Below are 24,543 nucleotides of genomic sequence, written 5' to 3' on the forward strand. Positions count from 1 at the left end.
GTATAAGTTATAATGTCTACACACAATAATCAATTGTATTTCTGCATTCTAGCAGCAAACAACTAGAAAATGAAATGTAAAATAATTCCATTTACAATAGCAGCACCGACATAGGAACAAATTTAACAAAAGATGTGCAAGACCTCTATATAGATGAATACAAAATATTAATCTGTATAATCTATGTCTGAGCCTCTCAACCATCACTTTCCATTTTAGTTATTTTTTTAACTTTTTTTTTATTGAAATATAGTTGATTTACAATGTTGTGTTAATTTCTGCTGCACAACAAAGTGACTCAGTTATACACGTATATACATTCTTTTTTATGTTCTTTTCCATTATGGTTTATCCCAAGATATTGAATATAGTTCTCTGTGCTGTACAGTAGGACCTTGTTGTTTATCCATTCTATATGTAATAGTTGGCATCTACTAACCCCAAACTCCCAGTCCATCCCTCCCCCATCCCCCCTCCCCTTTGGCAACCACACGTCTGTGAGTCTGTTTCTGTTTTGTAGAGAGTCAACCATCATTTTCAAAGCAGCAAATTCATTGTAGGACAAGGTGGAAGCAAATGTCAGATTTTCTTCTCTGGGCTTCCCTGCTGTCCAGGATTGTGGCTCCTCAGATCTAGCTGCCTTGGTAGCCCTCCACTAACCTTCATGAAAGTTCCAGATGAGCCAAAAATTCTTGAGGATTATAAGAAAATACTTTATGTTAATAATCTATTAAGAGTTCACATTCAGACAACAATGCCATGCATGGCTTGCTCTTCCCTGAGACTCCAGAGGGCTGTGTGGTTGGCCCTGCCTCTACACAGCATGGCCACTTTACACACCTGCTGTCCTCTGCCTCCTGCGAGCACACACAGTTCAGCTGTGTGATGTTCTGCAAGTGAATCACACACTGTGAAAGCAGCCTGGCCCTGCAGCAGCTCTTCCATCTATGACATGCAGAAAATAGTCAAGAAGAGTCCCTCTTTCCCCCAGGATCTACAGAGTTTTCTTTTTTTAGGTTGCTCTTATATAAGTATCACTCACCATGAGAGAGCTGCTAGGCCTAGCTATCACACAATATGTCACATTCATAAAAACAGTAAACATGCAGGCATTATTCTACTTAAAAACAATAAAACCAATTTAATTCTAAGGCACATCTTGCTCCCAGTATTTTATTTTTAAAATACTATTAGATGTCCATGACATCTAATCTAGTTTTAATACAAAGGTATTTCAACTTAAATATTTTCTCTGAGGAAATCAGATATTGTTTTGGGCAAAGCTCTTAAATCACAATAAAATAGTTATGAAACAGCAAAAAAGAGAAGATATGTATATCTATACAGAGATGTGTGTATACATATACCTACATATATTCATATATATGTGGAGAGAGAAGCACTAGTACGAGTTAGCTACATCACGTTTATGGATTAGAAGCCTCAGTATGGTTAGGATGTTATCTTTCTCCAAATTGATATATTTATTAAAACCAATCCAAAACAAAGTCCTTGCAGATTGATGATATTCTTTTTTTTATTTTAATTTTTCAAATTTATTTTTGGCTGCATTGGACTTTGTTGCTGTGCGCGGAGAGCACTAGTTGCGGAGAGCGGGGGCTACTCTTCGTCGCGGTGAGCGGGCTCTAGGTGTGCAGGCTTCAGTAGTTGCAGCACGTGGGCTCAGTAGTTGTGGCTCGCGGGCTTAGTTGTTCCGCGGCATGTGGGATCTTCCTGAACCTGGGATTGAACCCGTGTCCCCTGCATTGGCAGGCGGATTCTTAACCACTGCACCACCAGGGAAGTCCTTTGAAGATGCAAGGTCTTTGTTTTTAAAAAGCTCTCAGTCCATGCAGGGGTCCTACATTATCAATAACTACAATATAGTGTACTGTGACATGCTATGGTGAGATGTGGGAAGAACTATGGGAAACACAGATGAGAGCAATTAATGCTGACAAGTGAGCATCAGAGAGGGCTATAGAGAGGAGATGCTGTTTAAGCTGGGTGATGGAGTCTTAGTTAAGTTAGAAGACAGTAGTAAGGGAAATGCAAGAGGCATCAAGTGCTAGGTTGGTTCAATAAAGGGCAAAAAGAACAGTGTGACAGGATATCTTTTCCTTGAGGGTATTGGTCAGAGATGAAACTGGAAAAAATTGATTGGGACTAAATCATGGAGGGTCAAATACCATCTTCTACTGCCCACTTTTCTCTCTTCTCATCATCTTATCAAAAACATGAATCTCTGTGTGCATACGTCCTGTGAGTGTCAACACCATAATCCTATTTGCCTCCGCTCTTGGCTTAAAGTTACATTCTACTAATGTCTGTATCCCCGTATTTCTGGGAGAGCAATAGGGAGAGAAGGGGCAGTTTGCAAGCTGACTGGAGACTGTATTTGCAGTGAGGATTTCCTTTCCTTGGGAGTTTTACAATTGAGAATTAACCTGCATAGACAAACTTTTTTTGTGATCCTCCATGTTACTGTATCGGCAGACCTATCAATGTATTCATTCAAAAATATTTATTTGTGTAACTTTCTCATCTACCTATCAAATCAACTCCTGATATCCAGTGTACACAGAGTAGAAAGATTAAGGTCTCTCTGAGTTTTCTGGGTCATAAGTCTAGCATCAAACTCTGAAACTTTTCTAATAAAGAGAGTAGAAGTCACAAAGGGTTAAGTCGTTGGGGTCTTGGAAAATGATCTAGATGGGTACACCAGTGCCTTTTGGGAGTGTTTTAAAATCTTTGTTTCTTTGTGACTTAAGGAATTTCTGTCATCATAGTTCAGAGAAAGGAGGTCAGGAGAGGCTGGAACAGCAGACATTCACCGGAGAAGAAAGAGTGAAGACTGACTCATATCATGCAGTTTGGGTGTGGGTGTGTGCAAACACCTACAACCGTGCACTCCACGTGCCTGTGGTTGGGAGAAAGGGAGGAAAGGGTTGTGCAGACATAATATTTTCTTTAATCTCTTTGCTGAGTGGACTTTGGAGAAGAGCATGCGTAAGTAAATAACTGTGGCATGGTTGTTTGTCTGTCATACACATGATACTCAAAGGGACTCTATAAAATCCTGTAAGTTAAAATGCAAATAGAACTATTCTGTTACCCAACTTTGATGGTTCTCTTCCATGATGGTGAAATTACTGAGCAATTTTCAGTTTCTTTGATTAGTTGAAATGTTCTCCTACGAGCTTCAGATGAATTCACGGTTATGCATTATATTTTCTTCAACTTTCTTTACAATGCTCATTCTACCCGAATATGGATAAAAATAATTGCTACCTCTTTGTAAAGTTCCAGCTCAAATCTCCCTCCATCAGAGCTTTACTGATCCCCTGGTCCTTGGCCATCTTGCTTTCTGAGCCCTGTGGAATATAACAGGTGCTTAATAAATAATTGACAGTTGTCTAGTAGATTAGTTTTTGTTGTTGTTGTCATACTCCACCTCCTTCCAACACCTACAGTTAGAAAAGACAATATGCTTGTATTTAATATTTTTCTAATTTTACTATTTTGTATGACGCAAAGCATTCCGTCTGGTTTAAGAGCATAAACTTGGAGATGTAGTAGGAATTAGGGACTATAACTTTCCCTCCAATGCAGGAATTTTCTATATAGCTTCCTTGTTACACTCCTCTGTACTCTTACATAAGTGACTCAAATACTCTGAGCCTCATTCATAAAATGGGGACGACAATAGTACTCACCTTTATTAGTTAGGAACAGATCTGGATGCCTGTGACAGAAAACCTAAAATAGTGGTAGCTTAAAGAAGATAGCATTTTATTTTTCTCTCTTCCAAATCTAGGAAACAGGCACAGTGGCTTCTATCTTGTTTCTTTGCTATGCAAGGCATCTATTCTCATGTTTACCTCACAGTCTGATATGGCTGCTTTAGCTCCAGCCATCATGCCTTCCCTGCAGCCAGCAGAAGGGAGAAAGAGGAGGAAGAGAAGGGCACACTCTCTCCCTTCAAGGACACTGTCCATAAGTAGCAAACCATTTTGCTTATATCTAATTAGCACTAACTTACTTGTATTACTACATCTAGCTGTAGGGGAGGCTAATAAAGGGATGGCCACTAAATTTCACTAAAATTCAGAAGTTCTATTATTGAGGAAAATGAGAACAGATTTGGGGGGACAATTAGCAAGTCTCTGTCACCCTACTGATAATTTTATGAGATAAAAGATGAAGATGTTAAGAAAAAAAATGTCATGAAGAACTTAGGGGTAAAGCAGGAATAAAGACGCAGACCTCCTAGAGAACGGACTTGAGTTTATGGGGAGGGGGAAGGGTGAGCTGTGACAGGGCGAGAGAGAGTCATGGGCATATACACACTAACAAACGTAGTAAGGTAGATAGCTAGTGGGAAGCAGCCGCATGGCACAGGGATATTGGCTCGGTGCTTTGTGACAGCCTGGAGGGGTGGGATAGGGAGGGTGGGAGGGAGGGAGACGCAAGAGGGAAGACATATGGGAACATATGTTTATGTATGACTGATTCACTTTGTTATAAAGCAGAAACTAACACACCATTGTAAAGCAATTATACCCCAATAAAGATGTTAAAAAAAAAAAAAAGATGAAGATGAAATGAGATAATACGTACACTGTGCTTAGAACATGCCTGACATACAATACATGCGTAATAAGTATTAGCCATTGTTTTTATAATTAAACATTATAGGCAGTCATTCATTCACTCTATTATTTGTTCAACAGACATTGAATACCTACTATGCTGGACATCATACCTCTCCTGTTTAAATCTTTCTATCAACAATGAGGAGAAGACTGCTGTCCAAGATAGCCTGTCCTTTGTGGAACAGCTCTAAAAGTTAGGGAATTATTTATCAAACTAAGCCAAAGCATGCCTCCCCAATAATTCATTTGTTTTGGCCCTGATCTTACCTTTTGAAACTATGAAACAAGCCTTTTTCCTCATCTCAGTTCTTCAAATACATGAAAATGGCTAATAAGCCTCACGCTTAGTTTTCTGGCTCTAAACAGGCATTTTGTTAACTCATTTATTTAGTGTGTAGTTTGACAAACTTTTTCTGTAAAGGGCTAGATGGTAAATATTTCTGGCTTTGCAGGTCACATGGTCTCTGTCACAATTTCTCAACTCTACCACTGTAATGTGAAAGTAGCCGTGGACATTATATAAATGAATGGCCATGACTGTGTCCCTATAAAATTTTGTTTACAAAAACAGATAGCAGGCCAGATTTTGGCCTGGTGCTATAGTTTGCTAGCCCCCTGATTTAGCCCATGGAAACTTACCAACAAGGTTATTTATGACTGATATTCCCCTACTCTGAAGCTGAAAACTTACTCTGTGACACTCCTGATTCTTCTTATACCTTTCATTTCTTTTTCTTGTCTTACTACAAGATTTGGCTAGAATTTCTAGCTAGGATTGGCTAGGATTTCTAGCACCCCCTGCGTCTCCATAACTTTACTTCCTGGCCAGTCATTTCCCTTGACACATTATCTATCCCAATTCATCTCTAGCTTGGAAACGCTACCTTGACAAGTCTTCTCTTGTTCTGCCATATTCTTAACTCACATATTGTTTGACCTCTCCCAGGCTGGCCCTTCTCCAATCTTCCCCACATACCAGTGCACATTAAGAAATGAAGAATCCTTTTTTCCATCCCTTTCTTTTTCAAATCTGTTAGACTCTGATCTTCATTCGGGCTTCAGCTTTTCTTCAGTTAACAGTCTAATGCTAACTATAACTCTAACCAAACCCAACTTCCCTCAAAGACAACCTAGAGGAGATAGGTAGAAAATTAACATTTACTGATGGGCCAGGCACTGCTGACATTTGCAACATGTATGTTTCACTCCAATGTTATAGATGTGGTAAGGGCAGTTCGAGATTGATCATATAACCAGCTGTGGTCATGCAGCTTGAGATTCAGGGAGTCAATCCCAGTTATAGAATAGAAATTCAAATTTGACTGGACCTGAGGAGTGGAATGTGTGAATCTGGCAAAAGTAATTCAACACCATGTCACAAATACAACAGAGTTGCTAAACTCTGGTCATCTTCTCTCATCAAGACATTTACAAGGCATAGAATAACAAACATTTGCACTGAACTTTTGGTTTTCAGAACATTTCCTTCACAGTTTTATGGAGTAGGTGATTTTATTTCAATTTTACAGGAGAGGAAATCAAACTGCAAAGTGGTTAAAATATTTGCCGGAATTGCCAGGCGGCAGTGTCTTTCTGTTTCTCTCTAGGAGAGTCCACAATTGCTCTTCTCGTAAAAGTCCGTACACCTCTTTTCTAGCTAACTCCGTTTTGTCTTTCATACCTCAGCTCGGTCATCATCTTTTCCAAGAAATACTTCCTGCAGTCACTCCCACCTTGTGCCCACCATCTGATTTAGATGCTCTTCCTCTGTGTTAACCCAGATCATCATCACCTTATTTGCACTGTATCTTAACCGATGAAGCATTAACTTGTAAGGAAATCAGGGGCACATCCTTGCCTCGTTTAATTTTGTACTCAATAAATATTTGTCGAATAAAGGAATGACGTGAGCTGGAGCCAAGTCAGTGCTCCAGGGAGTCATTTTCCTGGGATGTTGCTCAGTCCTGGTTACACCTGGAGGCAAAACAGAAACCTCAGCCTCTTCCAGAGACAAACGCAAATAAAAGAGGATTCTCCCAGGAGCCATCGATCTCTGTAGCCAGGGGACATCAGAAATTCAAACCTGTGGGGTTTTAGACTAGATAGCAAAGAAAGCAGCATAACTATGGAGAAGAGCGAGCATAGGTTCTAGAGTCAGGCTTCTTGGATTTGAATCCTGACTTCACCATTTTCCAGCCGTGTGATCTTTGGCAAGTGACTTAGCTTTTCTCTGCTTGGGTTTTTAATCTCTCACACGTGGATAATGATGGAACTCATCTATATTAGTTACTTATTGCTGTGCAACGAATTATCCCCAAAACTTAATGCCTCAAAACAATGAACATTTATTATCTCACAGTTTCTGTGGGTCAGGAATTTGGAAAGGGCTCAGGTGAGTGCTTCTGGCTCTGGGTCACTGATGAGGTTACAGTCAAGAAGTCGAGTAAGGCTGCCTTCATGTGGAGCCTTGACTGAGGTTGGAGGATCACTTTCCAAGGTGGCTCACTCAAGTAGCCGTTGGCAGGAGGCTTCAGTTCTTGCCACAGGGAACTCTCCTTATGACATGGTAGCTGATATCCCCCAGAGAAAGCAAGAGAGGAAGAGCCAAGAAGGAACTCCGATGACTTTTATGAGCTATTCTCAGAAGTCATACACTGTTACTTCCATGACATTGTCTGTGTTAGAAGGACATCACTAAGTAGAGCCCACATTCAAGGAAAGGGGAATCAGTCTCCACATTTTGAAAGGAAGAGTATCACAGAATTTGTGGACATATTTTAAAACCATCACACTATCTGGTAGAGTTGAGTGAGAATTACATGAGATAAGAATTATAAAATGCTTAGAACAGGACTTAAGCAGCACCTACCTTGAATTACCTTCCTCATGGGTTAGAAAGGATGGATGAACTGTCAATCTGAAGGCTTTGGCTTGAAAAATTACATTCCTCTAAAAAATGGAGCAAAGATATTGAAAGCTGGTGCCGTAAGCCATTAAAGTATTCAGTATAGTTCTTGACATGAAAAGTTGTTCATGTTTTGAATTTTTAAAAGCAGGTATAAAACAGCATGTACAGTATGATCTGGTATTTGTGTAATTATATACTTATACCTCTGTATGTTAATACATAGGGAGCATTCTGGAAGGAGGTTCCTCATAGTATTAATCATGGTTATCTCTGGGTGGTGGAATTTGTGTTAAGGTAAAAAAAAAATGTGTGTGTTTTTCTGCATCGTTTGAATTGTTTTATACTGAGCATATATCTACAAAAATAAGAGAGGCATTTTCCAAAGAAAATAAAAAAGAAACCAAGTTGGAAGGAAGACACAAAAGGTGGAAAGGGTTAGGATGTTGTATTAGGACGTTGCTGCTCTGGGTGGGTTGGTTTGTTCCTTGTGATGTATATGATCGATAGGGTGTCCTCTGATCTTCAGGGTAGTTGTGAAGACCTGCATGTGCTGAAAGCAGGTGAGAGTTTGTGACTGTCCTTGCTTGAGGAGACATATATGTAAGAGAAGAAGGGAAGAGCAGAAAAGGAGGAAGCAAGGAGAAGAGGGACATCTGTGTAGCAAAGAGCAAAGACAGGGCGAATCTGCTGTTGACAGCAGAGCCTGAATGCCATCAGTTGCCTTGGGAAGAACAGCTTTACCTATAAAGGAACAGTATACTTGTGATGGGCACCCTATGGGCCCAGAGTGCCTTGAATATCCTTTATAATTGCACTTGCCACATTGGACTGAAATCTGTTCAATTCTCTCTCCTTAATAGACTTGCAAGCAGGTCCTGGCTTTCTAGCCCATTACATGGTTCCCAGCAGAGAGCAGGGTTCAATAATTTGGAGAATAAAATAGGCTAAATTATTTTTTTAAATAATGTCTTTCACAAATTGAAAATGTTTATGTCAGTTGACATTCAACTGAATAATTTATTCAGATGAAACAGAGGGAGTTAAAAATGTATATACTTTATGGGAAAAAATTAGAAACACTGCCCAAAGATGCTCTTTGAAAGGTTTAAATCTTTCATTTGTCTCCCATTTGTTGCATCTGTTCTTTGTTCACCTTTTCCTTTTTTCTGCCTTCTTTTTCATTATTTGAAAAAAATTTTAAGATTCTAATATCTTTACTTATTTCCTATATTTTTTTTCTTAAAGTGGTTGCACTGGGGCTTATAGTATACATCTTTAGCTTATGACAACCTGACTTTAAGTAATGTTATCCCGATTCATGTAGAAAATAATCTTATAACAATATATTTCCATTTCCTCTCTCTTGACCTTTGTGCTATTATTGTCATATATTTCACTTCTGCATTTGTTAGTAACTCCACAAAACCTTGTTACTATTTTTGCTTTAAATGGTCAGTTATCTTAAGTTATTTAAAAAGTAAGAAAAAATTGTATTTATCCACATATTTAACATTTTTCATACTCTTTATTTCTTTTTATAGATTCAGATTTCTATCAGGTATCATTTTCCTTCTGCCTAAAGGACTTCTGTTACCACTTCTTATATGTAAGTTTGCTAGTGATGAATTCTTCCAGCGTTATATGTCTAAAAAGTCCTTATTTCATTTTTGTTTTCAAAAGATTTTTGCTGAGTATAGAAGTCTAAGTAGGCAGTATATATATATATATATATATATATATATATATATTTTTTTTTTTTTTTCTCCCAGTACTTTAAAGGTTTACTCCACTGTCTTCTGGCTTGCATTGTTTCTATGAGAAGCCTGCTATCATCCTTATCTTTGCTCCTCTCTACTTCATGTGTCTTCTTTCTCTAACTTCTTTGGCCTCTTTGAATTCTCAACTACTTCTCTTTAAATTAGACACACTGTTGGGTTTCATCTGGGTCCCACCTCCCTCCCCGGTAGCCTAAAAACTCTTAAGCTATAAGCTCGGGCATTTATAGAGCTCACCTTATTTGTTTTTTTCTTCTTTCAGGGATCATTGTTCTATGTTGCCTGTTGTTCAATATCTGAAAACCATTATTTCATTATTTTTTTCTGATTTTTTTTTCAGTTGTTTAAGGAAGGAAGATAAATCTGGTCTCTGTTACTCCATTCTGACTGGAAACAGAAGTTCTGAAATACTGAATCAGAAAAATGATACCAACTTCTGATTGCAAAACTCCTTACTCAAAATGGATTCGTAGTTTGCCTTAGCTTAGAATTATGAGTTCATGTTTGAAAATCTGTTTAGTGCCACAGTGTTTGACATTATCCCTTTTTCTCACAGGATACATTCGAACTGGATTTTTAAATCATTGTAAGCCAGTGATGAATCAGAGGTTACAGAATGCAATGTCGAATAAAAGTCTTCGAAAGAATTGCTTCAAATGACCAAAGAAAGAAAATTGATCTACCGCCTTAAAACCTTGATCTCGAAGAGCATACTGCACATGGTAGGAAGTGATAACTGGGGAAATTTATGTGGCTCTTAATGCACCTAAATGAAGGAATTGTCACTTTGTTTCTCAGAGGGCTTATACACCTGAGATTATTTTAATAACCCATAGTTTTATTAACATTTTGACATGATCACAAACGGGGAGAAACAGCGGTAGCTAAAGCCTGCTCATTGGTCACGATGACTTCTGAAGAAATGGCAGCTTCTGTCCTCAGACCTGTGACTCAGCGAAAAGTGATATCTGCTCAGTCGGCTGTAGATGAAAGTAACGATAAGGTCTCCGACATCAGTGTTCCAAAGACGCATCCTGTCGGGCAGAGCGGGGAGACTTCTCATACCATCTCACAACTGACCAAACTTACAGAAGAATCTTCTGGAAGCAACTTGCCCCAGATTCTCTCAGTAGCAAGGGAGAAAATAACGAGTGATGAGAACAGTAATGAAGAGTGCTGGGAGAAAAGCATACCAGACTCTGTGAAAAACCTTAACGTTAACTGCAACAACATACTGAAAAACCATCAGTGTGGCCTTCCTCAGAGCCAGTTTTATGAAACGTGTGATTCTACCACAGAGGAAGGCCTGTGTTTGGAAACTGGAATCCCTTCTTCACTGGAAAGAAAGGTGTTCCCTGGAATTCAACTGGAAATAGACGGACCTCCCGCGGGCATTATTAGTCCATTAGGAGCTCAATCAGCCATCTTAGAGACGGGCAGGGCACACCCTGACAGCAACATGGCGGTATTTCACTTTCAGTATGAAGTTGACAGAAGAATGTCAGACACTTTCTGTCCCCTGTCGGATAACTTGATTTTGGATGATTGTGGAAACTGTGTACTACCTGCTGTTGGTGGGGAACAAAAGAACAATTACATGGCGTATACTTGTAAACTGATGGAATTGGCAAGTAACTGTGACAGTAAGAATAGGCAGCTGCAGTATGATCCTTGTGACCCCTTGAATGACAAATACTTGTGCTTTGAAGGCTCTTGCCCGAAGGCCGATGTAGTATGTTCAAGTGACAGCTTTTGCGGGGAGGACTTTATGGACAGTCCACCTGCCAAGACCTTTCTGAGCCATTTTGAGGACTTCCCTGATAATTGTGAAGATGCAGAAGAAGATTTATTCAAAAGCAAGAAGGAGCGGTCCACTTGGCTAGTGAGGAGATTTTGTAAAAATGACAGGGAAGTAAAGAAATCTGTATACACTGGGACAAGGGCAATTGTGAGAACTCTGCCTTCCGGTCACATTGGGCTGGGGGCTTGGAGTCACGTTGATCGGAAGAGAAACGGTCTCTTACTGCCTTGTGGGAGAGTCATGGAACGGCTGTCAACAGTGGTGACGAGGCAAGATGGGGGCCAATGTCCGTCAGAAGCCCAGTGGTATCCGGTAAGAGTTAAAGTTTCTTTTGATCAATTCTTTAAAGTTGAGTTTTTAAAAATCCAAATCTCCGTTGTCTTAATTCATGGGAAATTTTCAGCTCTGGCAAATGACTCTTAGAGGAAGCATTTGTAATTTTTGGAAACTAGTAGACCTAACAGATACTGGAATTGATAGCTATCAAGATTGTGTTAATGCCACAACAATATAAGTAACAAAATACACATACATATGTCATCAGGATAGGAGAAATTAGGGAGAGCCCCTGGTTACTGTACACAGGATTATAAGATGGAGACAACTGAGAGTGGGAAAAGGGCTCCCTCAACTGATTGTCTAGTTGTGTCCTTTGGAGATATATGCTTCTGTCCTCTTCTACCATGTAGCTCATTGTTTGCTCTTAGGTTGCAAGGCCTAAAGGAACTTAAATCTGTTTTCCTCCGTTTTCTAGCCAATGCTCCCAGTTTCTTCCCCCTTCACCCTTTTTATGCCATAGGCCCTTTTGGCAATTTGGTAAAGTCTTTAAACTGAGAAGAGCACTTTTAAATGCATCAAACGAAGTACAAAGGATCATAAAAGACACAGATTATGTGGATATACGTTTATCAAGATAATTTTGAAATTGTAATATAGCAGAGTACCGTAATGGCATAATGCAATAATGGCATCTAGCAATGTGATAACAATCATAGTTTCAAAGTAGTGATGAATGTTAGTAGGGAATGGTTTACCTGGGGCTTTCCCAGTTTTAACACTGCAAATCCCATGTTCTGGGAAGCCACTCAGTCTTGGGCAAACCAGGGCAGTTGGTCACCCTAATTGTAAATACTATTTTAGGTCTCTTCCGTGACTATAATATATGGAAATATCTGTGGTTTCTGTTGGTGACAAAAATCACAGGTACTGCCAGTATTACTGAAGTTTGTTGCTTACATTCATAATTGAAGGAAATTCTAAATTTCTATTTGAGATTAATAAAAAAATTCTTTTTCATCCAACTTTCTGGGCTCTCTGAGTTCTATCCACAGTTCCCCCTGTTTAAGTTAAGATTCCTGCTTTAGAAATGCACACGATTAGCTGCCCACTCTTGGACCTGATCCTTGCATCGGAAGCCAGCAGCATGTATCATCTCGGTTTTTCCCTTCTCTGGCTAAATAGCCCTACTTCCTTCAACTGATCTTCATGGAAGCGCCCTTTCTATAACTCTTGCATTTCAGTTTTACACAGTTCCTTAAAACCTGGCCCAGTAAATAAAACCTGGTCTAGAACATCCCTTTTATTGAAATATGACTAGTATATTTTTATTTTAATCATCATCAACCATGGGAGCTAATGTTTATCGTGCATTTTACATGTGCCAGGCATTGGGCCAAATAACTTACATACTTGATTTCATGCAGTCATCTCAACTACCTTCTGATATGGTCTGATTATTAACCCCATTGTATTGCTAAGAAAACGGAGTCTCAAGGAAATTCTGTACCTTGCCCACAGTCACTTAGCTAGTAAGTGGTATAACTAGGACCTGTAATCCAGGCAACTCACACTCTTAGTTTCTCGAGATCAAGAAAGATATAAAATTTAGATTAAGTTTTCAAAGGAACAAAAGAATTCTGTTCTTTTCACGGTATGTTGATTGAGTAGCCCCACTTACTAATGCTCATAGTATCTCAGACTTCTCGTGTTCCACACGGTGGCTCTGACCCTGGTTATGTGTTAGAATCAATGTCCAAGCTCCACCCCAGACCCTCTGAATCAGAATCACTGGGGTAGGGCACAGCACGAATAATTTCTCTAAGTTCCCCTGGTGGTTCTATGATTCTATGGAGTTGAGAACAACTGACCAGGAGCTTAAACTGAGCTTTTTGCTTTTTGGTCAGGACATTTCGGGAATATTTGCTCTGCCCTAAATTCCCTGACCCGGCTCTGGTTCTCAGGAGTGTCAGGGCTGCCCTGGGAGCCTGCCTGAAAAGTGAGAGCTTGCAGGCCCTTCTCTCTGTACATTTGATGGGCAGTTCAACCCGGCAAGTGTCAAGGGATTTGGTTTTGAATCTTCATCTGGTTCCTCATGAAACCTGAGTCAAGAGTTGGTGTCAGCTACCCACATGCTCCCCAGCTCTTCTGACAGAATTTTGTCCACACAGGAGAAAAAAGCTCATTCCAGGCATGTGTGTCCTGCCTGCACTATGGTGACTTGTCCAGTGCTGACCATGAAACTGCTGCTGATGGCAACATGTCAACCCACTTAAAAATGCATTGATTTTAAAATCCATGTACATTTGAAATTGAACATTAAGAACACAACAGAAATTTAAATACAGCAAAGTAAAGGGAAGTAGATGGCTTGAAACCATTATCAGAGTTCCCCACACACTTATACAGTCATGAGGGTCATGAATCTGATGTCAATTTCAGAATAATTTTTGGCATGCCTTTATTCATTCCTCCAGTTTCTGGAGCCCTGCCACTTCTTCTGAGTATGTTCACTGGTCCCTAGCTCAAACCTGTCCCTTTCTGTCTGTCAGAGGCCTTGGGATGGGTAATTTCCAAAGAAAAGAACCAAAGAGATGATGCAAATCATCTTTTTCCTGCTTCTTAGTCTCTGGAGGCTGGGAGAGCCTGCCACACCTCCTGCAGAGTAAACCTCAGGAACTTCTCTCTCCTTCTCTCTGCCTGGGCTTCCTGGAGGCTGTGGGCATTTTTATTAACCCTAAAGATGAAGCTGGGGGATGGGCCAGTTGTTCTCCTGTTCATTCGTTTGTTCGTTCTTTCTTTTTTTTTGTAGTTAATTTACAATGTTGTGTTAGTTTCTGGTGCACAGCAAAGTGATTGTTTTATATATATATATATATATATATATATATATATATTATTTTTCATATTCTTTTCCATTAAAGATACTGAATATAGTTCCCTGTGCTATACAAGTATGACATTGTTGCTTATTCTCCTGTCCTTTCTTAAGGGTAATTTCTGAAAGGGAGAGCCTTTTTTGAACACTCAAACATGGCAGGAATGAATCAGTATTTTCTGAAGTATCATATTGTCTCTGCATCTCATTCTTTAGTTTGAGTCTGGTGGAAATCCTTCTCAAAAGTTGCACAGATGAATTATAGCCCCTTTCCCCCTGCTCCTGTAAATTCCATCCTCCACCTAAAAACACTGCAGACCCCCAAGGTTATTCTCCTGTTTCTGTTCTTTGATTATTTCATGTGTCCGTCCTAGCTCTCCAATCAGATTGTAAGTTTATTAAGGTCAAGAAATGGCCCTACCTTTTGTATACTCTCCATAGTGCAAGCACGATGCCAAGTATTAAGAAAACAGGACAATGCCATGCTTACAATCATGGTCTCTGGAGTCAGTCGCCCTGAATTGAAATTGTGACTTTGACTCCAACACCTACTGGCCATGTGACCTTGGGCAAGTTGTTTAACCTCCTTGTCCCTAATTGCCTTAAAGGTAAACTGGGAATAATGGTTCTTGGGGGATTAAATGAAATGCTACCATAAAGTCCTCTGCACGGTGCCTGGCCCCTCTTCTCGCCCGGGGCTGTTATCTTGCGCTTTGTCATGAACTGTCCCCACCTCCTTCTACTCTTTGGTGCCTTCTCACACAGGGATGTTTACCGTGGTATGCATTTGAAGGTATGTCCTTCCATCTATGATGTGGTAGCTTGCTTAATCCCTCCCACACATTTAGAGTATGTGTTATTTGTCCAATTAGTTCCTTTGCCTCACATTAAAAATTTTTTTCTTGTATGCCTTCGTCAAGATGACCCAATTAATTTATGTTTGCACAGCTGTGCAGGGAAGAATGGATTTGAATGGGAGACATTAATGAGGATTAATGCTTGCTGACTGACTAACCATATTGGTATCCTCCTCCTCCTGCCTGTAAAAAATTAAAACCTACCCCTTATTCAGTTACAACCCCCCTTGCCTGCTTTCAATTTATTGGCTCAACAAGACGGCATATTTTGGCAAGTGGCTAAAGTCTCCAGGTTAAATGTTGGTTAAAGGTGCTTTTCCTTTAAAAAAAAATTCTCCCCTTGCCCGAATTTTGGGGAGTTTAAGTACCTAGAGTTATTCTGAATATGAAGTACAGGAGGATCCTGCCTCTGCTGGAATCACTCATGTAACCTAGTTCTCCGTGCACTGAATGATGGAACATGGAGAATGTGAAGGTGGCAGGGCAGACAGCCCACCAGGTCCTGTTTTATTGCTTCATTTGTTTCCCTGCCTTGATCCACAAGAGGATTTACCGTGAAAGAATATATACAACAAAATAGAAAAAAATGAAGTTTTACTTTTTAGAAATCAGACTAGGAAAACTAAATTAAAAACCAGCTTCTATGTTGCTATTCCCTGTTCTGCTTTCTGCCTTCTAAAATGTATCTTTCTCCTTCACATTTTATTCTATTCTATAGCAGAGAAAATTAAACTTAAGAGGCAGTGAAAAATATTCGAGTGTTTAACATAAATGCCTTTGTCAGCACATATGTCCTGGATTCTTTATTTTCTCTATTATGTGTAAAGGGACCAACCGATAATAAATTCATCTTCTAAGTTGTAACTGTTATGGATGATCAAATATCCATTGAGCCCTGCTGTCCAGTGTTGTAATAGATGGCAGTTGAAATAGCAACATGTCTTGTTTTCTTATCTGGAAATTTGGTCTCCCTGCAACTTGGGTACAGTTTGGACCTTGAAATAATTAAAATTTCACAGGGTGCCCAGGTAAGCTGAAAGCCTGTGCTTGGGGATATGCCAGGCCTCCTCTTCCATTACTAAGGGTTATGTCAGGGTCATGACATGGGTATAGGACGATGCTGGCCCCTTCCTGCTGAGCACAGTGAAAGGGAATCCAGTTCCCCGCCAGCCCCTGTGCAGTTTAGTCACATCTAGTGCATCAGTGGAAAATGTGATGGGCTGTCAATAGGACAGCTTTCACTTATTAGCTGCATTGGGGCAGTTTAGAATGAATTTACTTCCACATCTCGGTAGTTACACCAGCTCTTTGGCTAGGATTTGGCAACAAAAGAGAAAAAAAAAAAAAGGAATGAAAAACACTGACCCTGGGCTGTAGTTTAAGGTGAATGTATTCATGGCCACTGTTACTCTTTTTTTTTTTTTTTTTTTAAGTTTTGCTATAAACTGTTATTCTTATGTTAGCTTTGCGACACAATCAGATTAGGATGTTTTTCGTTTTCTTCCTTTTCCCCAGATGTCCTGCATAATGAGAATTAGCAGCTGGAGAGGCCTGCCCCATCCCTGGAAATGGGCTGTGGTTAAAATGTGGCCTGAAAAGAATCAGAACCCGTGGGCAAAGATAAGAGCATCAGATGGAGGCCTGATCTAACCCACACTGTGCATTTTTTACACAGGAGGAACTCAGGCTGCCCATAGAATGAGTTTCCCACAGTCATGAGTGATGAAGTGGCCCTCTTCCCTCCCACCACCGCCCCTCCCTACCTCCCCCGGGTGCTGACTCAAGTACAGCAGTCCCCTTAGGGCTTATAGGCCTCCTGGAGTGATGCGGATTCAACACTCAAGGATTGAGGCATTTTTGGCAGTGGGGGGAGGGGGTGGTGACCGTCCCCGACCCTCCACGACTAGACTAACTCATGGCTCAGGCAGGATCTTCCCTGAAAACCTCTTCTCGGACAATGGTGCTAGGGTCATTTTCTGACCCCGAAGAGCCCCATGCAGTAGTTTTTTGTTGCAGCAGCGGGCCTGGATACATTCAGAGCCTCAGATTAAACAAGCGTCTTAACAGAGCTCAGTTATCCAAATCCCTAACCCCAACACTCAGCCCTTGAACCCCAACCCCTTCCCTCTCATTTAGGCCATCACCCCTCAAATCCCCAGAAAGAACTCAGCAGAAAACCACCTCTGCCTTCAGCAACACAAGGACACAATGATCTTCAAGGAGAGCCCATACGTTGAAACCCAATAGACCTCCTTGGAGGGAAGGAGAAATGCTTTGATTTTCTTTTCCTTTTTAAAATGGCTTTATTGAGATACAATTCACATAGCATACAGTTTACCTATTTAAAGTATATAATGCAGTGGTTTGGGGTATATTCACATATGTATGCAATCATCTCCACAATTTTAGAACATTTTTATCACCTCAGAAAAAACCCCGTACCCTTTAGCTATCACCCTCCATTCTCTCCACCCCTTCCCCCCTCCCCCAGCCCTAAGCATCCACTAATCTACTTTCCGTGTCTATAGATTTCCCTATTCTGGACTTTCATATGAATGGACTCATATAGTATGTAGTCTTTTGTGACTGGCTTCTTTCACTGAGCATAATATTTTCAGGGTTCCAAGTTCATAGCATGTATTAGTACTATGTGAGTTTTTTCTGCTGAATGATATTCCATTGTATGAATATACCACATTTTCTTTATCCATTCATCAGTTGCTGGACATTGTTTTTTTTTCTGCTTTTTGGCTGTGAACTTTCGTGTATAGGTTTTTGTGTAGACATATATTTTCTTGAGTATATACCTAGGAGTGGAATTGCTGGGTCATATAATTGTGCTTAGCTTTTTGAGGAACTGCCAGACCTTTTTCCAAAGCAGCTGCAGCTTTTTACATTCCCACCAGCAATGTGCAAGCGTTCTAATTCCTCCACGTTCTGACCAACATTTCTTAGTGTCCATCTTTTTGCTTATAGCCATCCTAGGGGGTATGAAATGATATCTCATTGGGGTTTTGATTTGCATTTTCCTGATGGCCAGTGATGTTGAACATCTTTTCATGTGCTTGTTGACCATGTATGCATCTTTGGAGAAATGCCTATTCAAATCCTGTGCCCATTTAAAAAAATATTTTTTTAATTATTGAATTCTTTACGTATTTTGGATATAAGTCCATTATCAGATTGTGATTTGCAATATATAGCTAGATACATGTATAGGTATAGATATAATGAATGGAAGTCAAGAGGGCAGCAAAGAAGGCTTCCAATTTTAATGCACAGTGAATCTTGTTAAACCTTTCCTTTGGATATTGATCTCCTTCTTAGTCTTTCTTACACTACCCGACCAGCAACAACTTTCAAGTAAAACTTTCTATCTTCCTTCTCCCCACAATTCTCTCCAAACTCCAGTCTGCTTAGTTTCTCCTTCCTCTTCTGCCCAAGCTTTTTATCATGCATATAGGTCATTTTTCTAATTATCCAAATTCTGCTCCACAGAGCAGTGGCTGGGAACCAGATTGTCTCCTGCAAACTTGTGCATCACAGGGAGGCATTGAGGAGGATGTCACCACTTCATAGTAACATGCTCCATCATGCACAGGTGCAGCAGGGCCAGGCCTGGGCTGAGACAAGCAGGTGCCTAGGGTGCAAAATTTAAGGAGGCAGGGTCTTGTAAGTGCCAACCCTGTACTTATTAGTGAGCGCCTCCTTAAATTTTGAGCCCTAGGCAGCTTACTTGTCTCACCCTAGTTCCAGCCCTGGGTATGAGGGTCTAAGAGTATCTTTGCTTTAGAAATGCATATTATCTTTCTAGTTCAGGAATGGCCTTGACTAAACACCCATATACCTTAATACAGATATTCTTAAAATATAAGTTAAGAATGGTTCCTCATTTTTATTTTTATTTTATTTTATTTTATTTTTTCTTGCGGTACGCAGACCTCTCGCTGTTGTGAGCTCTCCCGTTACGGAGCACAGGCTCCGGACGCACAGGCTCAGCGGCCATGGCTCACGGGCCCAGCCACTCTGCGGCAAGTGGGATCTTCCCGGACCGGGGCACAAACCCATGTCCCCTGCATCGGCAGGCGGACTCTCAACCACTGTGCCACCAGGGAAGCCCTGGTTCCTCATTTTTAAAGGGTTCAAAAAAATCACAAGAATAATAATATTTCATAACATGTGCAAGTTATAGGAAATTCAAATTTTACTCCTCACCAATGAAAGTTATTGGAACACAGTCACACCTGTTCCTTTATGTGTTGTTTACAGCTGATTTCTCCCTGTAACAGCAGAGTTGAGTAGCTGCAATCCAGACTGTATGGCCTGCAAAGACTAAAATATTTATGATCTGGTCCTCTACAGCAAGTTTGCCTTCCCCTGGCTTAGAACACCCCTTTCTACCTGGCGAATTCCTACCCATCCTTCCTTCCTGAGCTTAGATTTCACATTCTCTCCATGGTCTTTACTACCAGTCCCCTCCCCCTACCACGGATCCCAGTAAAGAGTTTCTCTGACAGTCAGTACTCAATACGTATTTCTTGAATGACTCCCTGAATTATAAATGAATAAAGGCGGTTTCCACCCACTTACGGTGTCTTCTCTCCTTCCCCAGACCCAGTGCAAGCTTGTTAGCTATCCTTCCCCTGACCCTCAGAGCTTGGAACCAGTTCCTTAGTGCAGTGCCTAGGACAGAATCAGAATTTTCCATTGATATTCAAAAGGATCTTTTTCAGTCCTGTGAACCCAGAGATCCATGCTTGTCACCTCCACAGATTTTGCCAAAAAGACAAAGAAGGGACATGTTTGGACCTCCTTGTTCCTGGCCCACCATTTCAACTGGCTGTAAAGACCTTTGAGAAAGTTTCCAAATGTTTTGTGTTTATAAGGGAACACCTGATTCTGCTGTTATCCGCAATGGGCCAGGGAGGAAAGAAAGCCCCCTCCTGTCAAGACCCAGGAGCTCTGTCCCTGCCCTTCAGAACCCCCAGTCCGTACAGGCAGATTTCCGTCATGGACCAGAGGGGATCTAGCTTCTGTTTCTCAGTCACGGTCAGGGATGATGTTGGTGGTAAAGCGATGGGGACAGCATGCCATGTTTGTTAGTTGAGGAGATCATTGTTGGCGTTTGGGAGGTGTTTGGCCAGTTCCTTCAAACCATCTGACCCCTTAATACTCTCAATAATAGACCTGAGGTAGCACCTTCCCACCCCCAAAAAAGACCTAAGTACCAGTTCCAGCTCTACTATTAACTGGTTGTGTGACCTTAAGCAAGTCACTTTAGGACCTGGGATTTTAATTCCTTTGGGTATAAAGGAAATCGAGGGCAGGCATGGACTCATTGCCTACTTCGTGTCAGACACTGTGTATATGATTTGCAGATATTAACTTAATGTTTCCTGTTAAAAACCCCAGCAGGCTATGACTTGCTGATTTAAGTCCCAGCCATGGATTTTGGGGTGAGTGTTCTGCCTCACCCAGAACTACCTCCTGGAGGTTTGATTTGGAGAGAAACTTGTCACTCAAACACTTGGAGTAATGGCAGGACAGAGGAGAGATGCTCCTTCATCACTGGCGAAGCACTGAAATGCCTGGAGCAGTACATCAGCAAGCACTTAGTGGGCTCTCACAGGGTGCCAGGCCCTGGGCTTCCCAGATGTCTTTGCTCTTTTCCCTCTCGTAGACAGCAACTGTCTACGAGACTGATATTATGAACATCCTCATTTCATGCTCATGATAAGTAATGGGACCAAGCTCACACAGTGTCAGGACTTGAACCCAGGTCTGCCTACCTCCATAACCCATGCTCATAACAGCTCCTCAGAAGTTTCCCTGGAAGATTCTGATGTAACTCACCCCGGTAACTTGGCAGAGGTTCTGCTTTCTTATTAAATGTGCAAATGTTGAGCTGGATGAATCCTTGAGCTGTTTCTTTCTTCAAATATGAGTTGGGTGTGACCTTTGGATGAAATGGGAGATGTGGGGAACAATACCAATTCTTAATGTGAGGGGCGTGTTGGCTATTGAAATGGCTAAGATTTATTTTTTATGACTCAGCCTGCAAGGGGGAAGAAACCAAGCCCGAAGGTTTGAATTTTTTACTGAATTGCTGTAATTTAGAAGGACATTTTAAAAGTTTTATAAGTAAGTAAGCAAGAACAAAGTCCAAAGCAAACTGCACACATCTGACTCAGAATCTATAGCTTATTCATGATCACACTGAAATAACCAAAACTAGTGGGAACATAATTCAGTATTTTTCCATTTTAATTTCAAGTTTTCTCTGACCCTTCAAAGATTCTGAGCAACTGACCTGCGTATGAAAAACATTACTCAGTAACATTTCTTTCCATAATCACACCATTAAAATGAAGTTTTCACCTACTTCACGAGGTTGTGGGGCTGGAGAAAAAAAATGAGTTGGTTGTGTATTGAAGTGCTTGGCCAACGTTATGAAATCTCCCCCCAGTTACAACTTTTATTACTCCATGCTCTGAGGATTCAGAGTGAGGTACCTGGAGAAAAAGGGACTCAAAAACTACTGCAGACGCAGCAAAACAAAACCAGAATCAGCTGTATCCTTTCAGAAATGCTGCAAGCATAGAGTGTGGAACCTGCTTGCCGAAATCCGACCTTTGGTTTCCCTTTCATGGTGCCAGCCTAGTTTTAATAATGTCATCTTCAACTTGAGACTGGGTAACTTTTATCACCGACACCTACTTGGTCTTATCCCTATGTTTTGATAGAATAAGGAATCAATTTTTTCAGTAGACCATGCTGAGTAGCCTAGCTTCAGAAAGATTTAGCACCAAATTATAAATGGTGAAACTTTAATAGTGAGTGTGGATGTGTCTCGAGAGCCAGCATGTAGGAGTTTGGCAGTGGGAAAGCCACATGACTTCAGTTTTTCCAGATTGTGTACCCTTCCATCAAATAGTAATTTCTTAGCCTTGAAAGACTCTCTTCCAGAACAAGGGGAAAGTTCATTTGAGTTCTAAATCGGTGAATCCAAAACTTGTTTCGTAGCAAATGCATTATTTTTCTTTTCAATTAGGCCATGAAAATGGTCTCAGGCCCTGGATGGACCAGCCAGTTCTTCTTCTGATGGCCACAAACCAAATATGGGCACCGTGATGATGGTGGGACTGGCATGACTGATATTTTGTGAGGGTAATGCCATTATTGTAGCAACCATATTTTCCAAATAAAAAGCTGGGAACTTTTTATCGAGAGGAGAGAAGGGCAGAATATTTGAAATTGAGACTGACCCAGGAAATCCAGAATGATTAGACTTGGTAGTTATGGATCACAACTTAAAGGAAAAGCATTGTGAGTGAACTAGTGCAAATCTAATTTGTTGCTAGAAAAATCAGGAGCCTCAAAATGAATGACTTGATAATGGCGGCGAAGAATTGTCCACATGTAAAGATAACACATTAGAAACCCCAAATGGGGATCCAGCAAGTATTTTTCCCAAAGTTTTTGTTTTTCTGTATTTTGGCAAGTATTTGGTAGTTGCCATGATTTGTAAGTGTGAGGTAATTAAATAGATTTATTTTAAACACCAGGACATGTGCAGCTAAATAAGGGTTTTCTTTTTCTAAGGAATCATCTCAAAAGGCTCTCTCTGTTTTCCGTTCATGCTGCCATTATGCAAAATGTCTTAATCCTTTGAGCTTGGATTGAAATTTTCAAAACAGTCCATTCAAGCATCCTGGTTAATGGTGGTTTGGGTCAGTATTGATGTGTGACTATGAAAGATAGGATTGGTTTTATTGAGGGTCTTATAAACTGACCAGAGGTGAAACGAGGTGTCTGACAATGTTTTGAGCAAAGGTAAAATTACAAGTCCTGCATATAAAACAACTTCAATACAAACTTGGCCATTGTTTCACAGTCTGGCTCACAGCCTCCCTTCAGCATTGATGGATAGTTCAGAGGCGTCCACAAACCCATAACGCACCTTTGGTTTGGACTCAGCCTCATGAGCACAAAGCTCATGCCAGAGGGCAGATTGAAATTTGGCCCCATCTTCTTCATCCCTCTTGGCCAGGTGCCCTTATACAGGGTGCAACACTCTCAACCATATGTGATGATCCTGGGTAGTACCATGTGGAAGAGAATCAGAAGAGCTACTGAAGCCCAAACAATTGTTTTTTCTCTTAGATTCATACATTATGTGCTCAGCATGGTGCAATCGGTTGAGTTCCAATGGTCTGAAATATAAACAAATTAAATTGGTCCAGTATGAATGCTTTTCTAGGTGAATATAAAATAAGTATTTGGTAACTTTATGAACTACAGAATTCTTGAGCTGGAAGGCCCATCTTTTTTTTTTTTTTTTTTTTTTTTGCCGTACACGGGCCTCTCACTGTTGTGGCCTCTCCTGTTGCGGAGCACAGGCTCCGGACGCACAGGCTCAGTGGCCATGGCTCACGGGCCCAGCCGCTCCGCGGCATGTGGTATCTTCCCGGACCGGGGCACGAACCCGTGTCCCCTGCATCGGCAGGTGGACTCTCAACCACTGTGCCACCAGGGAAGCCCAAGGCCCACCTTTTATAACTTTATTCAGCTCCTCATTTTATAGATAAAATAGCCAAGCCCCTAGACAGGTGAAGCTATTTAACCAGGTTCACATAGCTAATGGTGGAAGACACAGAACTAGAAACTGGATCTCTAAAGACTGTGTTCTCATCTCCAAAATAGGATAAAAATGTGTGAAACAGCCTGTCACATAGTAGGTGGTCTGTTAATGTCAGCTGATTCTGAACCTAATGCCTTTAGGGTTCCTGGGATGCATAGATTCCTGGTACAGCACCTGGCCTAGAAGAGTTTATGGTGGAATGGTAGAGGCCAATATGTCTGTGCTATCTTTCATTTATTGCACCATTTTCCCAGATTGTAAACAACTTTGGTTGGTGCATAGTTCATCAGGTTTTTCCTGTGTTCTCTGGTCTATTCCAGGTTTCACGGCTTATTCTGTCTTCAGTTCTTTAAGAAACTGGCTCATCTTGTTGCAATAACATTGTCAGTGCTTTAAGTATTCAGAGATGCCCTTTTAGTTTGAATGTAGCCAAGTTTTGTGAGTTCATTTCTCCCCTTAGTCCAGTTCTTTCCATCCTTCACTTGGCAGGTAGCTCTCTCTGGTTAATGACTGTAAGTTCTTCAAAGCATCCAGAACAGCCGTGGGATCCCTCCCAGTCTCTCAGGAGGATATTTCCCCCTTGTTCTTTTTCTCTTATTTATGGGAAGCAGCGCCAACTGTGAGACACTGAGCCCAGTGGGAGGGGCCAGACCTGGCCCAGGAAGAGCTAGTATGGCCTGAGCTGCAAGGAATCCAGCCAGGAATCCCAGACTCATAAAACGTTAGCACTGGAAGGGCCGTGGAGACCATCA

The 24,543-nt window shown here is 40.9% G+C and overlaps 1 protein-coding gene across 1 annotated transcript in view; it reads left to right on the forward strand.

Annotated features, from left to right (window-relative positions):
- Positions 1-24,543, forward strand: part of PLCE1 (phospholipase C epsilon 1) — a 317,648-nt gene that overhangs the window by 30,470 nt on the left and 262,635 nt on the right. The window contains exon 2 of the mRNA XM_027112091.1: positions 9,895-11,451. Within this exon, the coding sequence (XP_026967892.1) occupies positions 10,246-11,451 (1,206 nt within the window). The 5' untranslated portion in view covers positions 9,895-10,245. The remainder of the gene's footprint in view (positions 1-9,894; positions 11,452-24,543) is intronic.

This window comes from Aethalodelphis obliquidens, unplaced genomic scaffold, assembly GCF_003676395.1.
Source record: "Aethalodelphis obliquidens isolate GAN/ISIS:26980383/991018 unplaced genomic scaffold, ASM367639v1 scaffold11, whole genome shotgun sequence".
Taxonomy (NCBI): Eukaryota; Metazoa; Chordata; class Mammalia; order Artiodactyla; family Delphinidae; genus Aethalodelphis; species Aethalodelphis obliquidens.